Source organism: Amblyomma maculatum, chromosome 1 (assembly GCF_055883805.1).
Source record: "Amblyomma maculatum isolate TAMU_Amacu chromosome 1, ASM5588380v1, whole genome shotgun sequence".
In the NCBI taxonomy this organism is placed as follows: domain Eukaryota; kingdom Metazoa; phylum Arthropoda; class Arachnida; order Ixodida; family Ixodidae; genus Amblyomma; species Amblyomma maculatum.
This window is the reverse complement of record NC_139344.1, coordinates 150,516,202-150,542,159: the sequence shown is the minus strand read 5'-3', so window position 1 is coordinate 150,542,159 and position 25,958 is coordinate 150,516,202. Positions and strand designations below refer to the sequence as shown.

At 43.9% G+C, this 25,958-nt stretch overlaps 2 protein-coding genes across 3 annotated transcripts; one reads left to right on the top strand and one right to left on the bottom strand.

Moving 5' to 3' along the window:
* Positions 1 to 6,406: 6,406 nt before the first annotated feature.
* LOC146204596 (uncharacterized) lies at positions 6,407 to 11,461 on the bottom strand. Its single transcript, XM_084589287.1, has 2 exons — positions 11,071 to 11,461; positions 6,407 to 10,508 (listed from the first exon to the last, which is right to left on the bottom strand). The coding sequence occupies exons 1-2, from the start codon at positions 11,189 to 11,191 to the stop codon at positions 10,300 to 10,302; spliced, it is 330 nt and encodes a 109-aa protein (XP_084445413.1). The 5' UTR covers positions 11,192 to 11,461; the 3' UTR covers positions 6,407 to 10,299.
* An 804-nt stretch (positions 11,462 to 12,265) lies between these two features.
* On the top strand, positions 12,266 to 23,167 carry LOC146204595 (uncharacterized). Of its 2 annotated transcripts, none has more exons than XM_084589286.1 (3): positions 12,266 to 12,542; positions 13,316 to 13,463; positions 22,905 to 23,167. In XM_084589286.1, the coding sequence occupies exons 1-3, from the start codon at positions 12,500 to 12,502 to the stop codon at positions 22,939 to 22,941; spliced, it is 228 nt and encodes a 75-aa protein (XP_084445412.1). In that variant the 5' UTR covers positions 12,266 to 12,499; the 3' UTR covers positions 22,942 to 23,167. The 2 variants fall into 2 exon arrangements, with proteins under 2 accessions (XP_084445412.1, XP_084445410.1); XM_084589284.1 differs by lacking the exon at positions 22,905 to 23,167 and adding an exon at positions 14,439 to 14,604 and having other exon boundaries at positions 12,335 to 12,542.
* Positions 23,168 to 25,958: the final 2,791 nt, after the last annotated feature.

Here is a 25,958-nt window from a genome sequence, read left to right as displayed (position 1 = left end):
GTGCATGTCGACCGCCTCAAGCCGTATTATGATCCCCCTACCCTTTCCTCACCATGAGTCGCCAGGATGGCTCCTTTTTGGCTCCTTTTCCGCCGGGGGGTATTGTAGTAATCCCGATCGCCATCAGCTCGCGCGCCAACCCGAAGAGGTAGACAAAGTGGAGCCGGAGCCTTGTTGGCACTGCCCTGTTGATTAGAACGCTACCCCCGTCGCTTTGGTTTGCGGACGTTGCTTGCGGTCTTGGTGCTCCTATAAACACCTTACAATATATATATATATATATATATATGTGTGTGTGTGTGTGTGTGTGTGTGTGTGTGTGTGTGTGTGTGTGTGTGTGTGTGTGTGTGTGTGTGTGTGTGTGTGTGTGTGTGTGTGTGTGTGTGTGTGTGTGTGTGTGTGTGTGTGTGTGTGTGTGTGTGTGTGTGTGTGTGTGTGTGTGTGTGTGCGCGTGCTAGCTGGTGAATTCAATGACGACCCCATCATGAAAGTTCTGTGCATGATCGAGGTAAGTGCTGACGAAATGCCATGCCAGCTAAAAATGTGCCATTTTATTAGCTGCATAGAATTAAGCTGCGCAATATGCAGCTATAGATCGGTAAGCCTATAATTTTGATGATCGGCGTAGCTGCGCAAATGCGCGGTTCGAATGATCACAATTAAAGGTATCGTTCAAGAACAATATATCTAAGCTCACATCGAGTGCACATAGTAAGTTTGTATAATCATCACTCACATTTCTGTTGCCACAGCTATATTATAGTGTGAAACTGAACGAGATTCGCGCGCTCTTTCGGCGAAGATTTGCAAAAAGAAAAAGTGTATAAACAGCTGGAAAGACTGCTTGTACTAGCATAAGGAATTTTAAGTTCCCGCTGCTGGCTATCTACAGTGAGTGCAAGGTACACAAGCGGCCGTTATGGCTCTAAAGTTGAAGCAGGTGACTTAGCTCGGCGACGCTTTCCACGCAGCCGCCGCGCCGGAGCAAAGCTTTTTTTGTTTTTTTTTTTGCCGATGTCATGACGTCATTGGTCACGTGAAAAGCGGAGGCTCCGCCCCTAGACCGATTTGGTGTGAATGTAGCATCACCCTGCTGCAGAATTGGCTTCCAAGATATGGTGGCTAGCCACCATATCCAAGATGGGTGATGCTACTGGCTCTAGCTAGAACCAACTGTGGATTTTCTCATAAATTATACCCTAAATGTTGAAGATTTCTGCTTAATATAATTAAAAAAAAATCTCAGAACTGAAAGCATAACCCCATGCCCATCATAAATTTAGCAGAACATACAGTACCTGCAGCTTTCACACCATGCATCAACTTTTCTATGCAAGTAAAAGCAATCGATGCATTCATTTTCTCGAAGAAGGCATGATATGCAGGGAAGACTTCGAAGTCATTGAAAATTCAAGTTTATTTATTATGTACATTATTTACATTGAAATGACCACAATTTCATTACAAAGAACAAAAAAAAAATGAAGCCATATGCAGGAATTAAAAGACAGAGATGAACTATGCATGCAATAAAAAATGCATCAGAAACATACTCTAATTTCCAGATATATAATCTGCACTTTCTGTAGAGACCAGCTAAAGAAAGGATAATTCGCACATGGCATACAGTGTGTGTGACTCAGGTGTATGCATAACAATAATGGCATAACATGGTAAACTCATATTTTTTGGGAAGTTTTATGAGTACTTTTCAATGCACACCATTGACATCAGGTGTGTAGGGCAAAGACCTCTGCTGTATACATCAGCTAATTAACTGTTTCTTGTGCCAGCTGCACCCGCCTAGTCCTCACAAACTTCCTGATCTCATCCGCCCACCTTTCTGCCTCCCTCTGTGACGTTTGCCTTCTCTTGAAATGCAGTGCAGTTACGTTATAGCCACTATGAGCTAGCTTGCCTGAATATGAAATGCCCTGCCATGTCCATTTCTTCTTGATTTCAACTAGAATGTTAATAACTCCCGTTTATTCCTGACCACTCTCTGTGCTCACTTACTGTCTCTTAGTGTTAAAAATATCGTTTTCTATATCAAAACTGTCTGCATTGACTAAAAGTTATGTTGAAACATTTTTTTTAGCCTTCTTATTGCTGCCCAATAGGCAGTACCAAAAAGGTACAGCTGTCAAATATACCTTTTTCTTCTTGAGGTATACTACTGGGCAGCTGCCATTCATGATCTGATAGCTAGTACCTGACAAATGTACTCCAAGTCAATTTTATTTTTTTAATTATTTGACTGCCATCGAAGAGACAGGCGGTTGCTATACCTGTACTTATAAGACATATTTCCTAACCACTTCTAGGTCCTTGCTACCTATTGTAAACTCCTATTTGCTATCCTAGCCTGTTAAGTGTTACTTTCATTTTCTCCATATAAAATTTTAGCCCTATTGCTCTACCTTGCCTGTCTAAATTCGTCCCCTGAGTTACTTTGCACCATTATCAATGAATCACAGGTTACTGAGGCGTCGTCCTATATCCTTCTGTAAAAAAAAAAACACTGCTGAATTATTTGGTGAAATGAGAGATAGGGCAAAACTGTGCCTTTCTAAGTCAATGATTGTAATGGGGTCATTTGTCGTGCAGGTGCCTTCGTTTAGGGAGAGGCTTCAGAGATGAACATTCCTTTACTGGTGAACTTTGCACATGCAAGCCAGAACTCTCTGGCACAGAACTGGCTAGCCTTCTGAAAGCATAGTAAAAAAAAAAAAAATAATTCGTTTTGGAGAGAACTTTGTCGTTATGACAATGATAAAAATTGAAGTGCACTTTTCCCAACCTTCCAAAATTTTTCCATGCATTTCTGAAGGCCCTGGAGGAACTGCTGGCTCAGACACTGCAGCCCCAGAGGTTTCTGTTGAGTCTTTCTTAACTATTTATGGTCATGGAATGTTGACGCGGTCGATGCCCTCGCATCAAGCTCTGTTCGTTGTACTATCGGGGACGAAACTTTTCAGGACGCGTCATGGCCTCGAAGACCAATGTATATAACTGGTTTCAAACAGATAAAAGTTGGACCCGCATATATGTCGTGACATATATGCGGCACTTTACAGAAAAAAAAATATTTTCTCAAGTCCTGCAAATTTTCGCCGCCGATGAATATATGCACAATACCGCTTTTCCAACATATATATTGTAACAGTAAATTCAATTAACATCATTAAGCTGCCGTCAACACCATTTTTAATATTTTCTCCCCGCGCGCTTCAACAAAGAAATACTGAGTACTTCCGAAATACCGCGAAATGCCGAGTGTATATGCATACGCGCGCGCGCGCACGCACGCACGCACACGCACACACTCTCTCTCTCTTTTTCACGCGCACGCATATAAATTTTGCGCAATCCTTGCTACAATCGAAATTATTGCTCTTATGTACAGTATAAAGTTCACATTACAGCATTGCACAGTTCGCCTTAATGCTGTCGTGCTGGAGCTAATTATGGCACAATAAAAATCGAGTGATGCTTGCATGCGTATACACATACATATATTACTGGCTAGAAGCGCCGCCACTGTGAAAGGAACTTACATTTGGATGACGCATCGAACCTCGTGAAGTCCGCACAACTACTTTACGTTGTCAGCCGAGATCTCTCCAATTTTTTACAATCTTCTTCGCATTTCAGGTATCAATGTCAGTAGCCTCCTTCCTCATGTATCAATACAGCGAAGCGCTCAAAATCACAAGGACGAGGAGGGAACAGGACAATGGCGCACTTTCAACAAATGTTTATTGCGGTTGCGGAGCATATATATATACACTTCAGAATCACAAAGAAAGAAGGAAAAACATCTGCACGTGCCGCCTAAGCTAAGAAATCCAGCTCAGTTTTTGATTCTGAAGTGTTTTTCTTTGTGATTCTGAAGTGTATATATATATGCTCCTTAACCGCAATAAACATTTGTTGAAAGTGCGCTATTGTCCTGTTCCCTCCTCGTCCTTGTGATTTTGAGCGCTTCGCTGTATTGACGATGAACCAACACGCCCAAACATTTTCCCTTCCTCATGTATGTCGCTGAGGTAGCGTCGCAAAATGAGCTCCTGACATTCAGGAGCGTCACTCGTGGTCGCGAGGAAACAGTGGAATGGATAGAGAAGATCGAGAAGCGCGCGCGCGGATCGACGGCCGAAAGGAACGCGCGGAGCGCGCTTTATTATGGTATGTATTTTTTGCCGACGCCATGACGTCACTGATCACGTGAAAAGCGGAGGCCCCGCCCCTGGACCGATTTGGTGTGAATGTAGCATCACCCACTAGCAACCGGGAACCAAAGCTGGGGCCCGATCCTCGACATTCGCCTTTTCGGCCATGTTGTGACGTACCCGTGACGTGAAAATTGGGGCGGTGCTAAAACGCGTGTACACAGAAATTGATGACGAAATTTAGAAAACCGGGAAAAAAGTTACAAAAAATTAACGCCGTCGTCTGCTACTTGGCGCCGATTACAAAAATGCCAACGCTGCGATGCCGAGAAGCTGAAGGGTCGGTGCGAACCGTGTTTACGCTGCAGGGTAAGGCTGAGGAGATAGTGAGATACTTACGTATACATTGCGGCTGTACTGTACTCTTAGTTACGGTCGTTGCGACCGCAGTGAATCATAGTACACACGCTGTCGGACGTCCAGCAGCAGCTAGGCTGAGCGAACGGCGGTACTCGACGCAAACCCCACAAACAGCCGGTCGTCAAGTGTGAGCGATGCCTTACTTGAGATGCGTAGTGCATGTGGTTAGCTGTGCGTAAGTTTCATTTATGGACTTAGTCGCGCAGAGAAATCGGCGAGTATCAGGATTAAAGAATTTGTTCGCGATCTACTGAGAATTGGAAGCGCCCAACAGATTTTCGGGCTGCAGTTGCCACTAGAGAAGAGACACACCTGTCCGACAACAACGCTGGCCTTCTCAGGGTATCACTGCCGTTGGAAACTGCCTGCGGCAGCCAACCGTTTCCATGATGTTAGCAAGTCTGCTACGGCCGGGTATACGTGTCGGCTTCTGTGGCGTAGCGTGCGGATATCGGCCCGGTGGAGCGGCGTAGTGAAAACACGCATAGTGGACAGCTCGATTAGGCCATATATCTGGCGATCTTAGCATGCGCTGACATCAGACCACCTTTAGCGTGTTAATTCCATCGAAATGCGATCATCGTAGCTGGGCTCCGCACATATTGAGGGTCAGAGAGCCGAGCGTCTATAATCATTACTGAGCCATCGCGGTGGGGACGTTTTCACGCAGCCGCAAAAATAAGCAGATAAGATTTTCTGGCAGCAATTAAAATGCAATAAAAAGTGTATCCAGATGCCCACTGGCAGCAGCAGGTTAGCTTTAACGCTAATGGCATTTAATGTGCCCTGAATTAGACATAGCACGCTGTATGCACATTTCAGAGTGTCACTGTGTTGTGGCAGATGTATTTACCTCGTTAAAATTTAAAAAAAAAAAAAAAAAAAAAACTGTCGGTATTATTCTGCTTGGTTTCTGAGCATGTTGCATAAAAACATTTTATAAAAGTAGCAACACTGCTCGTCTGATGCAGGTGCACATCACACCACAATGTCACAAGAGAAACAAAATTTGTCAGGTACAGCCTAGTTCCTTTGCTACTGTTAACCAGTTTTGCACTTCCAATATCATCCGGCACTTTCTTTCAGTGCAGCAAGATTCCTCAGAGGAGAGAAGGGTAATGAGGTCGGCTAGAGAAATGCCTTCACATATACTATTTGACGCTCAGGAAGTGAAGGAACAGACATGAAGAGTGAATATGATATATATGATGCCTAATTACAATGAGCTAGATGCAGTATGGAAACCATTTTCTTGAAGCAATTGTCATTGAATGTAGCATTCATGCACACATTAACCAATACACATGCTACACAAAGCCCGACCTGTCTCTGAGTGAAGCAAGGGAGCCAAAGGGGAAAACAAGCGTGACTTTAAGGACACCGTAAGTAAAAAGTAACAGCAACAAAAAAGGAAAACAGAAGTATGCACAGGGACAATATTAGACAAAAAGGGGCATGAATTGCAAGGCTGATGTGGCCTGCAGTACATTATTTTTAGGAGAGACAGCAATGCAATCGGGTGGTGTTCTGGATTTTTTGGCAAAGGGTCATTAATGCCAGGAGATAATACTGTATTATTTGTATTGGCTTTGCCATCCCCCGTGTGCTCTTCCAGCAATGCATAATGTCCAACGTGCAACTGTCTAACATCCACTCTCTACACTCTGACTCAAAAACATGCTCAAATGAACCTCACCTGAATACGGGCATAAATATGGGAATAAAGCATGGAATTTACTTTTTCGATATTCTCATTGCATATCATTGGAAAATTAAACGTGATGGCTTGTTTAAATGAGCGTATGATTTGCAGCTAATGTGTCTTGTATGCATGGTTTTTCCAACAGGTTGCAGTATAGCTTCTGTCCTTTATTTTGGCAAAACATGCACACTTTAAGAGACCTGCTACTCACGCAACACATTCCCTGTAGCTTTAAACAGCTCGTCGTTGACTAACAATTGGTGTATCATTTGCTTTCGGTACTTTTTGGCATTTTTTTTACATGCACCTGACATGAAGCCTTGCTTATAAGAAAACTGAAAATTGCAATATACAAAACAATACAAAATTTATTTACAGCACTCCACACTCTACAATACACAGCCTAAAAAATGAAAGGCTGTCACACATTCAAGTAATTACAATATTGTACTTGTACAGCTCATCGCCATATCTGAAAGGTGGCACGACCTTGGAGACCAAAGAAGAGAAATTAGTTATACAAAGCAAGGGAACACAAGATAGGGTCAAAAACCCATTCTCCAAGTGTTTGGCCCAAGATAACCCCAGCACCAGCAAAGCAAGCGCCCACTGTATTACCAAAGAGTACCCAACACCACTGAGGATTGATCCCCAAATGCTCAAACCACTAAGCTGCAACTACAGTCAAGGGATGCTATGCGTTCCGCAGTATTACCAGTATCAAAGATTATGGAACTTGTCATTTAAATGGTAGTCGGCAGCTGCGACAGAGAAAGTATTCCCTGATTCTGATATGGACAGGGCAAAGGTAGTTATAGTGTGTGTAAGAATGATTTTACCTGTGCATAAATACCTGCCACACCTAGAATGCTCCCTTTATGCATTCTACCAAAAAGCAGAAATGTTTGTCTCAGGAAGACAAGCCTTAAGCATTATTTCAGCAAGTCACTCAATGTGACGGCTATCAGGCAAACCAGCACAGCACTTGAAAACTTCATGCTCTAAAAACAATTGTGGGGACACGCAAGCCCGGCATTTACCGCTATGACACAACTGCTTTTATGGCTCCTGTCTGCAGACTCTCATTCGTGTGAATCGACTTTGCTACTGCTAACACCTAGTATTTATTCTATGATACATATCAGTAGCGTATACCTGTAAGTTATCCAATTATGTGGAAGACCACTTGTCTAGATACCTATAAAGCCCACTGTAACCAAGCTGTACGGATGCGTTTCCATGGCCTAAGGGTTGCCTGTCTTATTACCCAAAGATCCTGCAAGGTTTATCACCTCACACATTCATCTCAAAGGTGAAGCCAGAGACATCACATTGAGTACTCGGCCATGTCACCTGTCTGAAATGTGCCCAAGATTTTCCCCTCACAAGTCACATTTTGTGCAGAAAAGAGGCTTTAACGTTGCTGCATCAAAAAAAAAAGCAAGAAGCCAATAGCTGAACATCTACACTACATTAGGCTCTGCTGGCTCGCAAGACATTTGACCACGGTGCCAACAGCCAAGTTATAGATGAAGCTGTGGCAGAGGCTGTACCACAGAAACAACAGACGAATGTGGTCAAGATAAAATGAAATCGCTTTGTTCACAAATTCTTCAATACATCATGAAAAAGAATGGCTCACTTATGGATAGTATGACGTCTACTGTGTTCAATAGGATTGTACCTTCAGGAAGTTATCTTTTGAATGCAATCTTAAGAATATATTGTGGTGTTCAATTTAGGCTGTACACATAGCAGACGTGCAAAATATGGAAACCATTCTGAGGGTTAAATGCAGAGAGGATTGCTGAAGCTGATATAATAGGAAAGCATAGGGATACTAGATAACGCAGAAAACAAATGTGACAATAGGATAGGTGTAAGTGAAACTAGTGCAGCTGTCACTTATGAGAGCAAAAAGTTATACAACTCAGTACTAGCACAATGGTACAAAATGTTGAAAAGTGATGATGAAACAAAAGTGTCCTTGAAAGTGCTTCCACACAAATGAGATGAAAGTGATTGGCATAAAATGTATGCCCCTTCCTTAAAATTCTCAATTTAAAGCTCACAAAGAACAATGAAGATAAGGCTACAAAAGCAACTAACAGAAAAAAAATAATGAAGCAGTTATACACAGCTGCAATCATTCGATAAACATCTCGAGTGATGAAGCCATGCTCCAGTGGCTTAGAGCATGAATATGTGAGCTTTACCAACCCTCTTTTAACATATGTGAGTGCCGGAGGGCATGTGGCAGCAGCAAGAATGTGTCAAGAAGCAACTGGCCCAGATAGCAGCCTCATAATAGGGGTATGGAAGGTCTACACACAACGCTATCATGGAGGGAGATATTTTATGGAACAAGATATGTAGCAATGTACAAAAGGAGCAAAGCATTTTGTAGAGCTGCAGTAAAAAATTTATGAAGGACAATCTTATCAAAAAGTTTTTATTTCATTCCTGCGCTTGTGCATCATTATTGTGACCATGGGTTATATAGTGTAACATGAAATGTCAAGCAATTTATCTCGTACACAAATGAATGCATTCTTTCCCCTGCGAAGCCACCTTCAAGAACTTTTGCCAGTGGGTGCACATGCACATCAATATCACCTAGTTACACAACAGAGAAGTCAATAGTTGCCTTTGTAAAAAAAATGAATACAAAAATGTTCATTGATAGCCGAGCCACACAAATGATGCAGAGGTTAAACAGGTTATCTGGGATCTTGATTAACATGACTAAAAAGCATCTGTAATTGCAGTGCAAAGTGAAAATGGCAAATTTTGCAAAAGTGGAATCTAAAATTGCCAAAATGGGTTGACAAGTTGGCGGGGCCCTCATTTTTCGTGCATACAACAATGAAAGACAATGACCACCAAATAGATGCACAAATTATCCTTGGGAAAACTAGTTGATTGCTGTTCATCTACATTCAGCATATGAAGGAAGCAATAGAAAACAAGCATAAAGGCAACCAAATACAAAGAAGCACAGCTCGCTTCACTCTGCAGTTTGTGGAAAAACACAGTGGGCACCTCACGTTTCACCCTAGTAGCACACAAGATAGGTGTAACGAAATGGACTCTGCTATGGAAAACGACTGCAGACACATCCACCAGGGTACACGTATGTCAAATATTCTCACTGAAGTAGTATGTCGCAGACTGCTTGCTTGCCACAAACACCAAAGTGAATTGTGAACTATATGTGCACGCACGTCCTACTCAGAATGGCACTTCTGGAGGTAGAAGGAGAACGTTTTTGTACCTTCCTGCGTTTCATTGACATGAAGCACTTAATAAAATGCACACTGAGTTTAAGCAGAACACAAAAAAAGCAAAGTATACAACAAAGAATGACAGCTCTCAGCGAGGGCCACAGCACTTGTAGAATACACTCAGTATGTCTACAGATGGTAGACAAAAAATTATAGCACCAAAGAAAGGTTTGGTTTGGTTTGTGGGGTTTAACGTCCCAAAGCGACTCAGGCTATGAGAGACGCCGTAGTGGAGGGCTCCGGAAATTTCGACCACCTGGGGTTCTTTAACGTGCATTAACATCGCACAGCACACGGGCGCTTTGCTTCTCGCCTCCATCAAAAAGCAGCCGCCGAGGCCGGGATTCGATCCCGCGTTTTTGGGAACAGTAGTCGAGGCGGTAACCACTGCGCCAACCCAAAGCTGAACTTGGTTCTTGCACATCCTATCAACAAAATGTACACCAAAGAGATGGTTATCTCCCAAAACCACAGCAAAAATTAAGACTTGGACGGCTTTTCAGCAGTATGCTATCGAACATGAAGCAGTAAGAATGTGCACATTGATCACTTGTGGCATATGTCAAAATCATGACAGCGAGTGAAAATCTCAAATGCAGGTGATCAAGTTGTTCCTGTCCGAGTTAATATAAATGTTGCATGTCCTCTTCTTTGTACTTGTTGATGTTCCTGCTGCGATTACCATTTGCAGGTGGCGTCAATGTCATGTGATCTGCACACCCTACAAGCTGTAACGATCTTCAAAAAGAGCTGTCCATCTGCATAGCACTTCACATCTGATGTGGCCGTCCAGGGACAAGGCGTGGCCTCCCAGATTATACAAGCCTAGCAAAGAGGTTAACGATGTTGAATATGGCCCCAGGACTTCTCGCCCACATGATGACTCGGATCGGAAGTGCTGCAACGGCTGCACAAGGTCCACACGATCACCTGCAAATGTTTAGTGCCTAAATTATATGCAAATAAAATATCAAACACGCATGGCACAGGAACATTCAAAATCATCAATGCTGCAAGCTAAGCTGCGGTAAAGTGTAATCTATGAATGCAAGAAATGGTCAGTGCAATACCTGAGTGAACCATTTCCGTTCACTTAGTGCGAAGGCTAACTTTTTCTATTTTGCAACTAAAGGAACGACTTATATCAGGCGATTTCACATGTCTTTCCTTTCTCGGTCGTCGAAACCATTAGCCAAGAAATCTTGACAACTACGAGCACACTCAGGTTTTTTTTTTTTTTTGTTTTGTTTTTTTTTTTGTTTTTTTTTTTTTTTTTTAGTTCGTGCAGTGTAGAGAAGTTGAAGAAAATTATAATGCGTCGTAGAAATAGGCAGCTAAAAGCAACGCAAAGTGCTGATTAAAAATATCGGATTCGCCGCATGCGTCCTGTAAGTATTCCTTTAATCTTCAGTCATTTCCCGCCTGTGTACAACTTGAATGCGAATGACGCTGTATGAACAGTCACCTTTGCAGGTTTTCCTATTGCGCTTACCTCTGTGATGCTCGACGTGCTGCAGCATTTCCAGCAGATTGACTGCGTTGCCTTGCTGGTCGACACCCATCGAGAAGCCCGACACATTCCAGGAGCTCGTTGCTCGGCCGAACGAATACATTTCGTGCCATCCTACATCAGAGGCGTTCACCACTGCCGATTCCACCCGAAACACCAGTAGCTCAACAGTTCAACACTCCGAGCGCAGGGCAATTCTCGCCTCGGAGCTTGCAAAGCCGCCACACTACACTCCTCAGATCTGACTGTACTGACGAGCTATCTTTCAAGACAATTTGACAGCATTGCTGTGCTGCAGCAAATCCTCGATCACTACTTGCAGACGACGAACGGCACAAAGACCACTCGTAAGCGTACCTCCCTCCATGGCCGCCGCCATTGCTGGGTTATTATAACCGCGCAGACCAATAATTTCTTACCATGGAAGAAAGGGTTTGAAATAAGAAAGCAGTTAGCGCCGTCACACGGCCGCACGCTTCTGCCCCCATTAGAGATTGTCTTAAACGTCCTTTATTTCATACGCGCTCATAATTTGCCTTCCTATTCCGTTTAAAAAGCCATACAAGGTGTATATAAAGTTATCCTTTTACTTTTAATAACAAGCTAAGAAACTACGGTAGGCTAACGGCTGCATAAATCAGCTTGCCTGTCGCCATAGCCTCATTAGCATAATTCGGGCACCTCGCCCATAGAATTAACTCTATGACCTCGCCACTCGGCGAAATTATGGCGGCCAAACGTCAGCATTTTCGGTAATGGCGGCACGTCAGTTACGTCATGACGCGTCAATTTGACGTAATCTAAATATGCTTGCGTATCACGTGTTTCACGTGACATAGCTCCAGCCAATCAAATTTGAGCATCCGCTCCTTCCCAGTATGCCATTATTTTCATCACATTGGTTAATCGAGCGTAAGTTTTCTCCAAACCACCATCAGTAACTTTGCTTCCACTCCAAAATCATTCGTATTTGTCATCCAGGCAACAAGGATAGCTCCGGTTGAAATCAATTTTCACGGCTACGTCATTTTGACGTAACCGCTAAAAGTGCTTGCCTCAACTGATGGTTTCGCGCCACAAGTTTGAAGCACGTGACTCTTTTCTGATCCAATCAGAAAGACAATATGGCGCCGCCAGGGGAAGGCGAATATCGGGGAGCGGCTAAAACTCGCCATGAATAATGCCAGTGTTGCCTGGATTTTTGCTGGACAGTCGCCCTGAATCCCTAGCAATCCCTAGGTCGGATTGTCCCTAGTTGGGGGCACGGCGTGCCGACGGGCTACCGCTCATCGCCCGCCACCCACCCTGCTTGGGGGTGCCGCCGGTGCCGCGGCGGCGGTTTGGTGCCGTGGCTTTTGTTGTAGTAAACGAGGCACGGACGGGTGCGACCGAACTGACTGGTGTGCGCGCCATGAACAACCCTGGCACATCTGCTGCGGCTTCGGTACAGAAAGGTTAGTGCCCGTTCTGTGAAAAGATTTGTTTAGTTGTGGACAAAGCATGCCAATGAAGGTGCCGCCATGTTCAAATTTTAGCTGCCCCTTTTGCGTGCAATGTTCGTGGTTATATGCTGTCCGCTTACCGTTCTTATTTGTCACATACTGCAGGGATTTGTGCCAAGGTATGCACTTACAGCACGCGCCAATTTAGCACGATTGAAGGCGAGCACTGCACTGTCTTATGATGCTGCTGACTGGCGCTTGATGCTTTGTCTTTTATCAACCAGATACTCACGGTACTCGTCAGTGATTAGCTGCTTAGGGCGACGAAGCTCATTTTATGCTTTTTTCGTTCTTGGCCCCGATTCTCCATACGCTGTTCGTTTTGATCACATCCGGGTGAAGTACTTGCCTATGATATCGCTCGAGCATCACTACGAGCACCCTCATTTCCCCTTAATTGATCTGCTTGTAGCTTGAAACTAGTGATACATATTGAGCACCAAAAGCTCGAAACTAGCACTGAACCTTTTACAGCCAAAAGCGGCAGCTATATGGATGATATTCTGCGTACCCTTGATGAAATTTTACTTAGTTTGCGTCGGGTACGACAAAAGGATAAGCTCTGTTGAGACAACAGAAATGATAACGTAAATACCGTTTAGACAACTCCATTGTAGCACGGAGACCACGTAGCGGTGCTTCGAAGTAATGAACTCGCTACTGAACTCCCCTTATGTGTGTGTGTTTTTTTTCCTGTACCTTTAGTTTCTTACACTCCTTACTAGAGCCCTGCACGGGTTGGATTTTCCAGCCCCTTCCCTGGCCCACGTTTGAAGACCATCCCGGGCCCATGGTACCAAGCCCATCGGCAATGATTACATGGCCCGGACCCGGCCTGCGCTTCCACGACAGGGCCCGTGCCAAACCTGCAAAGTAAGTCTGGGCAGACGCCTTAAAAATGTATTGCTTAACTAGCACATAACAATAAATCAAGATGAGAGACAAACCTTGCAAAATATTCTTGGTAGAGAAGGGCACAGTTAAAGCACCTACAGAAGCAAAGGCTCGGTGAAGAATATTTTGAGAAGACATTTTATGTAAAGCTATCTAGCACAATGTACATTTAAAAGGTATGGATTACGGGCATTTTAACTATGACCCCTTATAAGCAATTGGCTCTTGGTGCAAGTTCTTTGCTTAATCACCTACAAAAAGACTGCCCCCTGGCAACTTTGCCCCAGGAACATGAGTGGGCTAGGGCAGAAAAAACCAAAATTTACATATTCATTGAAGAAATCACAGCCACATTGCCACATCTCTGTGGAGACGAAAAGCGGTAGTGTCTGTTCATTGTGCATGTATATGTTATTGGATATGTAAAGATTCCTACAGCATTTATTGTAGCGTAGAGACATTTTTTGGAGGGGGGGGGGGGGGGGGGGGGGCAAAGCAGACAGAATTTTTATAAACAGATGGCTGCCTGCCGAGCAGTCAATTGAAGGTCCTTGTCCATGGGCTGTTATGAGGCTTCAAATGTCCAGCCGTTGGCAGTAACACAAAGGTTAGAAGCTACCCTCTTGCTCACTGATTGCTGAGAAATCCTAAGCTGGTGGCGTTGAGTACTTCAGTAGGCACGTGCTTATGCAAACGGGCTGTGTCATGCATGACAGGTTACAGCACTTCATAACACCTCCATTGTAGTACAGTTCGCTATCGAGTTTTGAGCCATTCCTTTTTAACTTTTTTCACTTGTGTTATTGAATGTAGCCCGGCATGTTCGTACTAAATTACTTGGACAAAGTACCGAGTGGCACTGATTAAACTCTGTTTACAAATGAGCTTTCTCTCATTCTCTGTCAACATATGTACTAGTAGTGGTTCATTCATAAACCACTGGAATGATTTCAGTGCTCGAATTCCATCTCCAAAAGAAGCCATACACAGCTTTACCCAGCCTGGCCTGGTTCCGCCACTGCAAGCTTCAAGCCCAGGCCTGCATGTCAAGCCCGAGCCAGGTCCAGACCAATAAAAATGGCAATTTTCCAGCCCGGCCCAGGTTTTCGGGCTGCCCGAATTCATGCTCTGCTCCATACACTGTTGAAATTATTTGCCGAGAATAAGTTCTCAGCAGGCAGTACTTTGGTAATCTTTGTTAGGGAGAAATTACATGCCATAATTTTTTTGCCCTAGAAACTTGGGCGATATCTGGCTTACACGACTACCTCAAAAATATCACCCAGATGTGTCCCTTGCCTGCAGTCGCTTGCTGTACAAACAGCATTGCAATTTATTTGCTGACACTATGGCGCATGTAGTGCGAAACAAAAGCAGGTCATTATTTGCTAAAAGATGATTGTGAAAGTATGAAAAATTTCAGTCACTGCTATTTTCATGGGAAAATGTCGCATGGCCTTGTATAGCCAATTAGGGCCAATTGATGAGAAATTTTTGCTCAAGATTTCTGCCAGCAGAGTAGGCACTGCTGTCATTTCTAATAGCTATTTCGTTCATTCATTTGCAGCGGCACCAACATGTTCTGTTGTCTGTGTTTTGTGCACCCATATTCTGTTCGTTGCTTTAAAACATTTCTGGGTAAGTGCAGTCGAGACCGCGAGCATAGTGTTGGGCGAATTCACCAGGCGGCATGACAAAAGGAGGCAGTGTGGTGTAGAGGAATCCACTTGTGCCAAAGACAGAGACTGCAACCATGCCAGACAGGTTGCCAAGACATCGAACGAGAAGCCAGACTAGCCTATTGCCAAGAAGCTTACCAAATGCGGAATCAAGCCAAGACTGAAGCGGCAGCTACAAATGCGGCACCGGCCGATGGCTAATGCTCTTGACTTGGTTCAAAGAGAGCTGAACCTCTACAATTTTTAATATTTCATAACAAAGGCTTCAAGGATTTGCCTCAAGTGATTCCAGGTAGCCCTGCATGCACAAACCTTTGTCACGGATACACCTGCAAGAAACAAATAGTGGCGCGTAATTGCTCCAAGCAATGTTCTCTTTGTTTTCCTTTTTAACTTGATACCATAAAAAGCACCCTGTGTGGCAGCACCTGCTGACTTGGTCATGTCATGTGGCCTTGTGATGTCACGCAACCTGACGGACAGTCATTGCAGTGCTGCGTCACCTTCCTGCCACTTGCCAGATACATGCCCTAATTTTTCATGGATGCCAGATTTTCTGCAGTATGGGACCCATGACAATATTTTTTGTTGCCAGAATCTAATAGTGCAGTGTTTCGTGACTTTTTTGTCGCTTGTCCGGCAGCAAGACACATTTATTGCTGAGATATTTCGATTTGAAGTTGAAGAGGTCTGCTTTCCTTCCAAGGGATTTAGACTTGCGAAAATGACGCAAACGGTGGTGTAAACATAGACTCCGTGATTCTTGATGCATAGCGAGCAGTGCAATCTAGCAGCAGCTGAAATTAAAGCTACAGTTCGCCAAAGCCGTCTATTTGTTTGCACCAGGCATAGATCCTGAGCTTGACTGCAAAGTTCTCGCAGTGAATCTTGACCTTGGCACCCACAGAGCATGCGGTGCTTTTTAGAGTTGAGGTCACTTGACTAACAGGATAGAATGTACGAGCGCTGACGTGGCGGCAAAGTTTGTAGCTAGCGAAGCTATGGATGCGGCCACTGACATTGCCGAGCTACCATCACGAGTGACGAGTAAAGACTGCTACAGATGGTCTTTTTTGAATAGCAGCAAAGGGTGAACAATGCATTGTGGCAGAAAGTTAAAAGAAAAAAGGGGTACACAGGGCCTGTTTTGTTCAATTTATTTCGTTTCCTTCACTATTGTATTTCTTAATATGAACCAACTGAGCTCCCTTTCGTTCAATGCTTCCTTGGGTGTCTACACCTTATGTGGTGTACTCTAGCGTCGCTGCCCTGCAGATGGCAAGCTGATGTGCCAGTAAGGTCTGTGCATGCACGCTGGGACAGCAGACAATAGAGAAATAGAGATATTACGAGATATTTTGGCAAAATCCTATGCTTATCATAGATATGAGACATCGGTGACACTATTAACAGCCAGCAAAAGCATTCAGCACACTTGGGATGCAATTGTTTAGGGGTTAGTGAAAAATATGTAAAAAATGCAAGTGCACTACACAAGTAATGTAATGCGAGAGGTCTCAGCTGTTCGTGTGGCGCAATGGCTAAGACATTCAGTTAAAACTCCAAAGGACTTAGGATTAAATCCCTTTCGAGGCTGTTTTCTTTTCTTTTTTTTTTTTTTTAAGCACCCATGCCATTTTAAATCTTACTTTTTCCAGCCTTTCTTTTCTTTCCCAGCTCCACTCGGGTCTGTGGAGGTTTATTCTGCCCAGTAAGTTATAACTTAATCCTGTGTGCATTTCATACCAGATTTTTCAATAGAGAAGCGCTTACTGAGGCATGAACTTCATCAGAGGAAAACTCTGCTGCTCCGCACTTGTAAACCAAAGCATGTATATCAAAAATGAAACCATGTGGTGATGCCAAATGCATAGCTGTGACTTCAAAGAACCAAAACATACCAAAACGAAACTGACTGCCTGTGGCACTGCCAAGCGCAAATTTATTTTTGGCTTCCAATATTTAGCCTGTCTTTTTGCCATTTTTGAAACAAAAGTTAACAATTCAAATATGCAACCATAATACATGTTAGGCAGCCTCCGGGATCCCTTGCATGTCATTGTGCATGCATTTGCAATTTCTGCACTGCCTGCATTTCTGTTCTCTTTTTTCTACCTTATAAGAGTTTTGTTTTCAGTGAAAGTGGTGTTTTTGTGATTAGGAGCCAGTATACCATCGCTGCAAGCCTACTTTTTCTTTCAGTGTTCCTTTAGCACTACTTGCAGGTCTACTGCATGTCTACTGCAGGTCTTTCATACTGCACTCTGAACAATTTTTTACCCATGCTTTTCATTAAGATTTTCGAAGCATGATGGGTTGTAGCGAATAGATTTGATTGCACCTGAAAACTTCAAACACGAATTGAGAGCCTGTAATTTCTTTTTTTTTTTTGCTCACTGCGTGTTCTTTGCGAATGATGAATTTGACCACTTGCTTCACGAGGGAAGGCTCGAGGATGTTGAAGCTACTTTGATTGCCCGTCACTAGGCACAGTTATAGCAGTCTCGTAGGTCACTGGGTGCATGAGGTATTTGAGGTTACTACTCCTTATCGCCATAGACACCAGCAGGCTCAGCATATGTATCTAGGCATGCGGCTTCTTGTTGGTTGACCCCTTATCATTTATACTGCGCAGGTTGTTGAATAATGGAAGCGTACAAGTTGACGCAGGAAATGAAACGCCATGCAGTCCTCATCGCACTGGCCGCGCGCCATAGCGACTTGGAAATTGCCAACTTTCTGAATGTAGCGAGGTCTTTTGTTAACTAGGTGCGAACAGAACTGATGTGCTGTGACGGTGACGTGGCATCTGTGGCGAAAAGGAAAAAACACAATCAGCGGTCAGACGTCGTCAGAACACCTGATTTTCTTCAGAGGCTGCAAGTCATCGTGAGTGACAACCCAGAGAAGTCAATGCGGGCCATTGCAAAGGAGCTCGATGTCGCAGAGTCAGCTGTCAGGCTTGCTGTGCACGAGGACGTGCGGTACCATTTCTGTGTCATGAGGAGGGCGCAATTCTTTTCTGGTAAAGCTCGGGAGAATTGTCTGCTCTGGTCCAAGCGCTTGCTAGGCAAGCTGAAGAGCCTGGAATGCTCTTTTTTTTTTTCTTTCGGATGAAAAGAACTTCGATCAAGACCAAAAAGCTAATTGCCATAATGAAAGATGGCTTTACGGAAGCGCTAATGAGGTGCTGACAGCATTGCACACAAAATTTGTGTGTGATGGTGTCAGCAGCCGTCAGCAACAAGGGTGATGTCAAGCTGCCACACTGTTTTGCAGAAGGACTCCGCGTTAATGCTGCCGAGTACGCAGAGGTGCTTGCCACCGTTGTGAAGCTCTGGACCGATACTGTTTCGAAAGGAAAACCTTGTGTCTTTCAGCAACATTCGGCTCTCGCCCACACCGCCCGCGTCACCCACGAGTGGCTGGCCAACAACTTCCAATAACCACATCACTCCCAACTTGTGGCCTCCTAGTTGTCCAGATTTGAATCCACTCAGCATCATTGAGAGAGAAGACAAAAGACCACATAATACAAAAAACTCTCCGCCTTGACTGGTGGCGTAAACGAGAAGATTGTTGAAGGACTCCCACCTTCTTTTCCTTCCTCTTTTCTTTTTTCTGGACTTTTGACCAATGCACAGCAGTTGGTATAGTTTTTGTTCTTTTTCTACTCCTTTATTTATTGGCCTAATGAAGAACTCTGTGATCCCTCGCTACAAAGGGGAGTGGCCGCATCAGCATCATGCAGACAAGGAGAATTTTGATGTGTGTTTTAACTCATCCTCACGATAGACAAGGCAGTGGTTACGGCGCTCGACTACTGTTCCCAAGAATGCGGGATCGTAACCGGGCTTCGGCGGCCGCTTTTCGATGGAGACGAAAGCAAGGCCGCCTGTGTTCTATGCGATGCGAAAGAACCCCAGGTGGTCAAAATTTCCGGAGTCCTCCACTACGGCATCTATCATAGCCTGAGTCGGTTTGGGATGTTAAATCCCGCAAACCAAACCAAACGACTGTAGACAAGATTTATGTGCAGTTCACGATCCCGGGCGTGGCGCAGTTGGTTAAAGCTTAGGCTGGCGATGCGAGGGATGCAGGATTTTTATTTTTCCGATGACATTAGTTTCGGTTTCAGGTGATGTAATTTGATTGAAAGCTATATTGTGACCGAACGAACGCCGACAGTATGAGCCATTAAAGCGCAGCTGCCTCACTTTTCAAGAATTCTGCGACATTCAGGAATTTGACTCTCCATAAGCTGTCGGTAATGCTTTGTGTTTGTGTTTGTGTGCTATCTTTAAAACTGATGAAGTAATCAACGATTACAATTCGAGCTTCTCCTCACAGCACTGAAGGACTGCGTAGAAGTTCGATGATGACATCAAGGACGGTAATATTTTTTTCTTTTCGTTACCTTCGCCCACATCATGCGGTCCTTTTTTTGATGCCATCAAACAATGTTTCTGGGCCTTCAATTTTGGTAGCCTTGTTTTTACTTCTTTCAACCAAGCCATTCTACACGGGAAACATACCGGTGCCGTCAATGATGTCATTATGTTCCCCCCACACGTCGCTGTGTGGTGAGGAGAAGCTCGATAGCTGAAACGCTATTTGCGCCATTGTTTGAAACGCTAGCGCGAAGATATCTTGCATGTTTAACCTGGAAGCTGTAATCATTTGATTCCTTGAAACTCATCAAAATCTACAACCAGTGCAGTTTCCCTTTAAAGGCTTTCGCCTTAATACAGCGCTCAATGTCATGCTGATGCCACATGTAACGGAAAAGGACAGCCTCAGTGTCACTGCCTACCTTCAGCGTGCAGAAGTAGCCCGACGACTCGCCCAGCTGGCATAAAAAGCCAGCAAGGCACCAATGCCTAACGTAACCTACAATGACAATGAAGATTACAAGCCAGCAGACAGACTCTAGGTTTGGATGCTGAATCACCATCGTGGATTTAATGAAAACCATAAATTTTATGCTGCTGTTTCCGCAAATCAAGTTCACTCATCTAGATGAAATGGGCTATGGAATTGTCCCCAGATGCTGCTGACAGCACCCCAGGGACGATACATGTCCAGAAATTGTATGTTGTGTGCCTATAGCCCTATTATAACTGATAGACACTGTTTATATTTTGCTTGATGTTTATTTTTGCCTAACTTTCTATTCAATGTAGAGCATTGGGCCATTGCTTCTTTGAGAGGGAAGTCATACCGCAAAGCTTTTTTTTTTTTTTTTTTTTCACGCTTTACGCTACCTGGACGCAGCTTTTACTCTTTGTTGTACAATGATGATGCACAGAGATTTACCTCGAATAATTGCCACAACACAACACTGCTTCTGCATTGTTCTTGATCATTGTACTTGGCAGGTTTACCTGTTTCCTTGTTGCCTTTAAACTGAGCACTGGGCATTCTGTTGTTCGATGACCAGTGCCTTTGTCGTGATTGGCACCTTGTTGCAACGAAATAAAAGTGAATCCAGTGTGCAGATAATGCTGTCAAACAGAGTACTGAGTTCTTTTTGGCTGATAGTAAATGATGGAAAGCCGGTCTGGACGAGTCTTCAGCTGGAGTGAAGATTGCTGGAAAATGTATCAACAACCTTAGATATGCGGATGATACCACTTTAATGGCAGAAAGTGAAGCGGAACTCAAGAGACTTCTGATGCGCGTACAAGAAGAGAGTGAGAAGTTTGGGCTTAAATTGAACATTAAAAAGACAAAGATCATGGCGTCTTGCCCTATCAAGTCCTGGAGCATCAAGGGACAAGAAGTGGAAGCTGTGACAGATTTTCTCTTCTTGGGCTCCAAGATTACCTCGGAAGGAGACTGCAGCCATGAAATTAGGAGACGCCTGCTTCTGGGAAAGAGAGCAATGGTTAGCCTTGACCGCCTAGTAAAGAGCAGAGACATTAGTCTGCCAACCAAGATCCGTATAACTCGTGCTATGGTCTTTCCAGTTGTGATGTATGGATGCGAGAGTTGGACTGTGAAAAAGGCTGACCGCCGAAGAATTGACGCGTTTGAATTGTGGTGCTGGCGAAGACTCTTGAGAGCTCCTTGGACTGCCAGAAGATCAAATCAGTCAATATTGTCGACCATAAACCCTGACTGCTCATTGGAGGGTCAAATTCTAAAGTTAAAGCTCAGCTACTTTGGTCATCTGATGAGAAGAGAGGAGTCGCTCGAGAAAGATTTGATGTTGGGAAAGGTTGAGGGTTGCCGGAGAAGGGGTAGGCAGCGAACGCGATGGTTAGATGGCATCCTCGAGGCACTGCAAATGAAGTTATGTGATGTTAGGAAGATAGTGAGAGACCGGAAAGCGTGGCGTGACATGGTCAATAGGGTCACGAAGAGTCGGACACGACTGAACGACTGAACTGAACTGAAATGATGGAATAAGAACACAAGGTTGCAAAGAGCATATGTAGGCTCTTGTAGCTTGTTAATCGGTGTGATGAACCACTAGTTTAAGAAACACTATCACCAACCAAATTATTTATTAGAACCCAACATTTCGCGACCAACTCGGTCCCTTCCTCAGGGGCGACTAAAGTTCGAGGCCCGCAGTAGCAGGCAGCGGCCTATGCTTGGCCGATCTGAAGAAGAATGGCTATACACGCGCCTTCATTCCAATGTGCTTCCCGCCGTCGAGCTAGCAAGACAAGAGGGTCGGTCAGCACGGAAACGACGAAGCGCCCTCGCATTGTGCTCCCATACGTGGCGGGCACCAGTGATGCGCTTGCACGCATCCTGCGGAAACACGTCTGTTTGTCGCACAAACCTACCTCAACAGTCTGCCGTTTTCTGCCGCTACCAAAAGACCGTATTCCCAAAGAAAAATAACCAGGCGTTATTTATAAAATCTCGTGCTCCGAGTGCTCTGCCTCGTATATCGGCGAAACAAAAAATCTGTCGGCGCATATTGCAGCACAAAAATGACGCTCGGCAATTGAACTCGAAAAGCAACCCCCCTCGCCGAGCACTGCGAATGTGCCGACCATAAAATCACCTTTGACGAGGTGAACATACTTGATGTGGAGACCAATTCTTTCAAAAGACGTTACGTCTTTTTTCGGTTCATCCGGCTGACAGCTGCAGCAGTGAACAGGAATCCGGGGACGCTACCCTGGCTCTGCTACACAATTGGACTTCGCCACGTGTGCCTGCTACTGCGGGCCTCAAACTTCAGTCGCCCCTGAGGAAGGGACCAAGTTGGTCCCGAAATGTCGGGTTCTAATAAAAATTTGGTTGGTGATGGTGTTTCTTTAACTTTTGTTTCAAGTACCCAACCAGGCGGAGTTACACCGAAGATGTTCAAGTCAATGAACCAATAGGAAAAGCTTTAGGCCTTTCCAGTGACAGGCTTTGTAAAGAACCAATGAGTGCGGAGGACAAGTCTATTTGCCATGTTTGAGCCTAGTCAGAGCCTCTATGAAGGCACACAAAGGACAACTTGATAAGAAGTTATCTAGCTCATTTTGGATATGTTGACATTCATCCAGCAGTAGTTATGGCTGACTGCATGGCTGTGTAGCCTAGCCTCCGAAATCTGCTTCCAAAAATTGATGTCAACATACGCAGTTTACTTGTGCAATCCGCTGGTGTTGGCAATACCTGTACTTTTTTTTTTTTTTTGTATTTTGTATTTTCCAGTCTACAAGAGTTCTGTTTCTAGCTGTCTTTTTTTGAGACTCACTTTTGACAACTTGGAAAATCTTTCTTTTTGCAGAGTTCAAAACCTGGAAGGACCATATGGAAATCTGTGAAGTGGCTCATTTTGTTAGTGGCAGAAATGGCTCATCTGCATACCATGCAGGTTTTTGCAAATGCACATCTGTTTGTTAGCCGACTCTGAAAAATATGAGAGCTAAGGAACCTGTTCCACGTCATGTTCAAAATAGGCTGTGCTTATATGCCTAAGCTGCTTCTGACATTGCCATGGTGCTTTTGATTTTGTATACAAATGCTATCTGAATAAAAGGTGCCTACATATTTTGTATGTTTAATGAACTCAAGCATGTGATGGCTCACATGCATGACATTGTTAATGATGGTCCCCAAGATACACAGCATTTAATTGATGCTAATTATATGGAGTTAGCTGCACGTTAACCCTGTAACTGCCAAATTAACTCCCGAAAAACATACTAACATCGCCAGGTTTAGTTGTAATGTTTTTCATACCATTCTAATTCTAAAAAGTTTCCTTTATTAGTAAAGCATGCTGTCATTTCGCCATCTTTGTTTTTTTTTTTTTTTTTTTTTTTTTTTTACCAGTGTATGCACATCGCAAACGGGGTCAGAGTAACTGTCAGGTACAAATTCTAGATTGTCAGCGAAGCTGCTGTCTGAACTACTTTACGAAAGAGCTTTTTTTTTTTTTTTTTTAGGCATCACCGCCACCGGCACTCTTTGTGTGTGGCAATATCATAAAATGACTTTTGTCATGCCAAAAATGTGTGCTAGACTGAAATGTGCATTTTTTTTTTCCATGGATAACTATGGCTCAGTAGAGTTGAAAATGCAATCAATGTATTTACCAGATCTATTCCTTTTTCATTGGCAGTGCAAGCAATGTAAGAGCAGGTTGGACAAGTGCCACTTGTCACTGGCAATACTGGCACAATTGCCAATGACAAATGAAGCTCTGAGATAAAGGACTAAGCCAGCATATGGTTTTGTGGATGCGGAAAGTTATGTGTAGTTAGTCAAGTTTGTACACAGTCGTCTGAAAGATTCTCAACATTTTTACAATGATTATTGCAGACCTGCAACGAGACACTAGAATATTCACTTTTACATAGAAAAGTGATGCTGCTTCAATAGAGGCAATATGCGAAGATGCCCGTATGATATGCAGCAGTATTAGTAGTGCACAATAAAGGTTCCCAAGAGGCTAAAATTGTGGCCCTCCAACAGCCTGGAAATAAAACCCCATATACTTTGCTGATATGCACAGAAATACTGCCTGTTGATAACTAGACATATGCTGCACCTACCTCCACCATCTGTGCTTGCCTTGGATTGCAATGCCTTATGTAACGTGCACAAAGGGATTGTACTTTATTTTGCAATTAATTTCGCATGTACATTTTGGTGAACTGTCTGCAGCCACAGGGCCTGCTTTTGAGCTGCATAGATTGTTTTCTCCTCATGGAAGTTTACAGTTGACAAGTGTTCTGTTCGGTTTATGCGGTTTAATGTCTATTGGCTATGAGGGATGCTGTAGTGGACAGCTCTAGAAAATTCTGACCACCTGGGTTTTTTATGTGCACTGACATCGCAAAGTACAAAGCCGCCTTGCATTTCGCCTCCATCAGCTGCCACCGCAGCTGAGAGTAAACCTGTATCCTTGGGATCAGCAATCAAGCTCTCTTATCACTGAGCCACCGCAGCAGGGTACAAGTGAACATGGCTGAAAACAGATCCATGGCATGAAAAGTTTTCCCAGCTGGTGTACCTGTAGGCATAAGTTCAGGTGCAGAAACATTTTCTGCAAGATTTTGCCTTGCAAACAAGCAACATTTGTGCACAACCTGCGCTGTGTGCAAGGAGGCTGCAGTGACAAAGCCGGCACCTGTTTCCAAAGCTAAGGTTAAGCTTGGCCACAAAGCTGCACATGCAAAAAATGAAATGATGCATTTTGAAAAGCCCAATGCTCAGCTTCATTCAAAGATGTGTACAAAGCCAAAATTTCTTTCGCCAAACATGAAATCCATGTTTCCTGTACAGCTGTTGTGCATAAGATGCCCATCTGAAAACCGATAATCAAAAGTTTCGCACCTTGCTTAACTGTGAGGAATCCATTTTTATTGCATGCTTCAAACTTACTCAAGTTGTTGGGCTGTTCCTAATTTGTTAGCATTGTGCAAATTATTGCAGTGCAAGTTTGCCAGCTGGCTAATGTGCATAGCCCGCAACCAAGCTTGAACAAAACTAGCCAGGGTTCTTCAATAAATTTGCATTTCGGAAACACCCTGGAGCCTGAAAGTTGCAAGGAATGGCGATTGCTAAATGGCTTTCTTCAGCTGCACAGTGCCTTCAATAAGCTCAAGCTTATGACACTATTTGGCAGTAAAGTCTTCTACTGGCCTGATTGGTGCACTATCCACAAAAAAACATTGGCACTCGTGCTGAGCAGGTCTAGAATAGGAGATGTTAAATGGTTCACAGGGCAGAGCACAAGCTGCTTTATTCTAGGTGTAGGAAATTACCAACATTACAAAATAGAGAGAGGGTACGTACACAGGACAGGAAAGGAAATGGCTGACTAAATATTCTCAGCCTGTGGAGTCATCTGTCTGACTGTTGGGTCAAATGCTATGCAACCACTACATAATTCCATTCTTAAAAGCTTGGGCTCGCCTCATGACAATGGCATTAATATTTTTCTATTTTGCTGCATTAAATAGCCGTATTGCTGACACAAGCTGCAAGTCTGTGAAGTGTTCACTAGACAAACTGCTTTCAAGCAATGTAAACCGTGAACGCCACTACTTCTACCGTTCCACTAGCACAAGCAGCAAGCATCGGTGCCGGAGAGCTTCTAGCAAAGAACACTCAGAAGCATAAAAGTCGCACAAAAAAGTGCCTCGGTAGTAGTTAAACCGCTTGCGTTTTTCATTCCATAAGGTAAATGAACATGCGGTGCCGTTTCGAATGTCATCAACAGAGCGAGGGGTGCAGACAAGAGTAGTAGCCAAAGGAGAAATAAGGAGTCTCCAACGGTGGCGAAGAAGCGGCTGCAGGAAGACTCTCCGAGACTAACCAAAAGACCTCAATA

What these genes read in the sequence shown, in the direction of transcription:
- LOC146204596 (XM_084589287.1), bottom strand. Translation starts at nt 11,191, where the DNA reads ATGTATTCGTTCGGCCGAGCAACGAGCTCCTGGAATGTGTCGGGCTTC. An exon ending in GCACGTCGAGCATCACAGAG is followed by an intron (nt 10,509 to 11,070) that starts GTAAGCGCAATA and finishes AAACATTTGCAG; the next exon opens with GTGATCGTGTGGACCTTGTG.
- LOC146204595 (XM_084589284.1), top strand. Translation starts at nt 12,500, where the DNA reads ATGAACAACCCTGGCACATCTGCTGCGGCTTCGGTACAGAAAG. An exon ending in TGCGGCTTCGGTACAGAAAG is followed by an intron (nt 12,543 to 13,315) that starts GTTAGTGCCCGT and finishes ACTCCTTACTAG; the next exon opens with AGCCCTGCACGGGTTGGATT. An exon ending in GCCCGTGCCAAACCTGCAAA is followed by an intron (nt 13,464 to 14,438) that starts GTAAGTCTGGGC and finishes GAATGATTTCAG; the next exon opens with TGCTCGAATTCCATCTCCAA.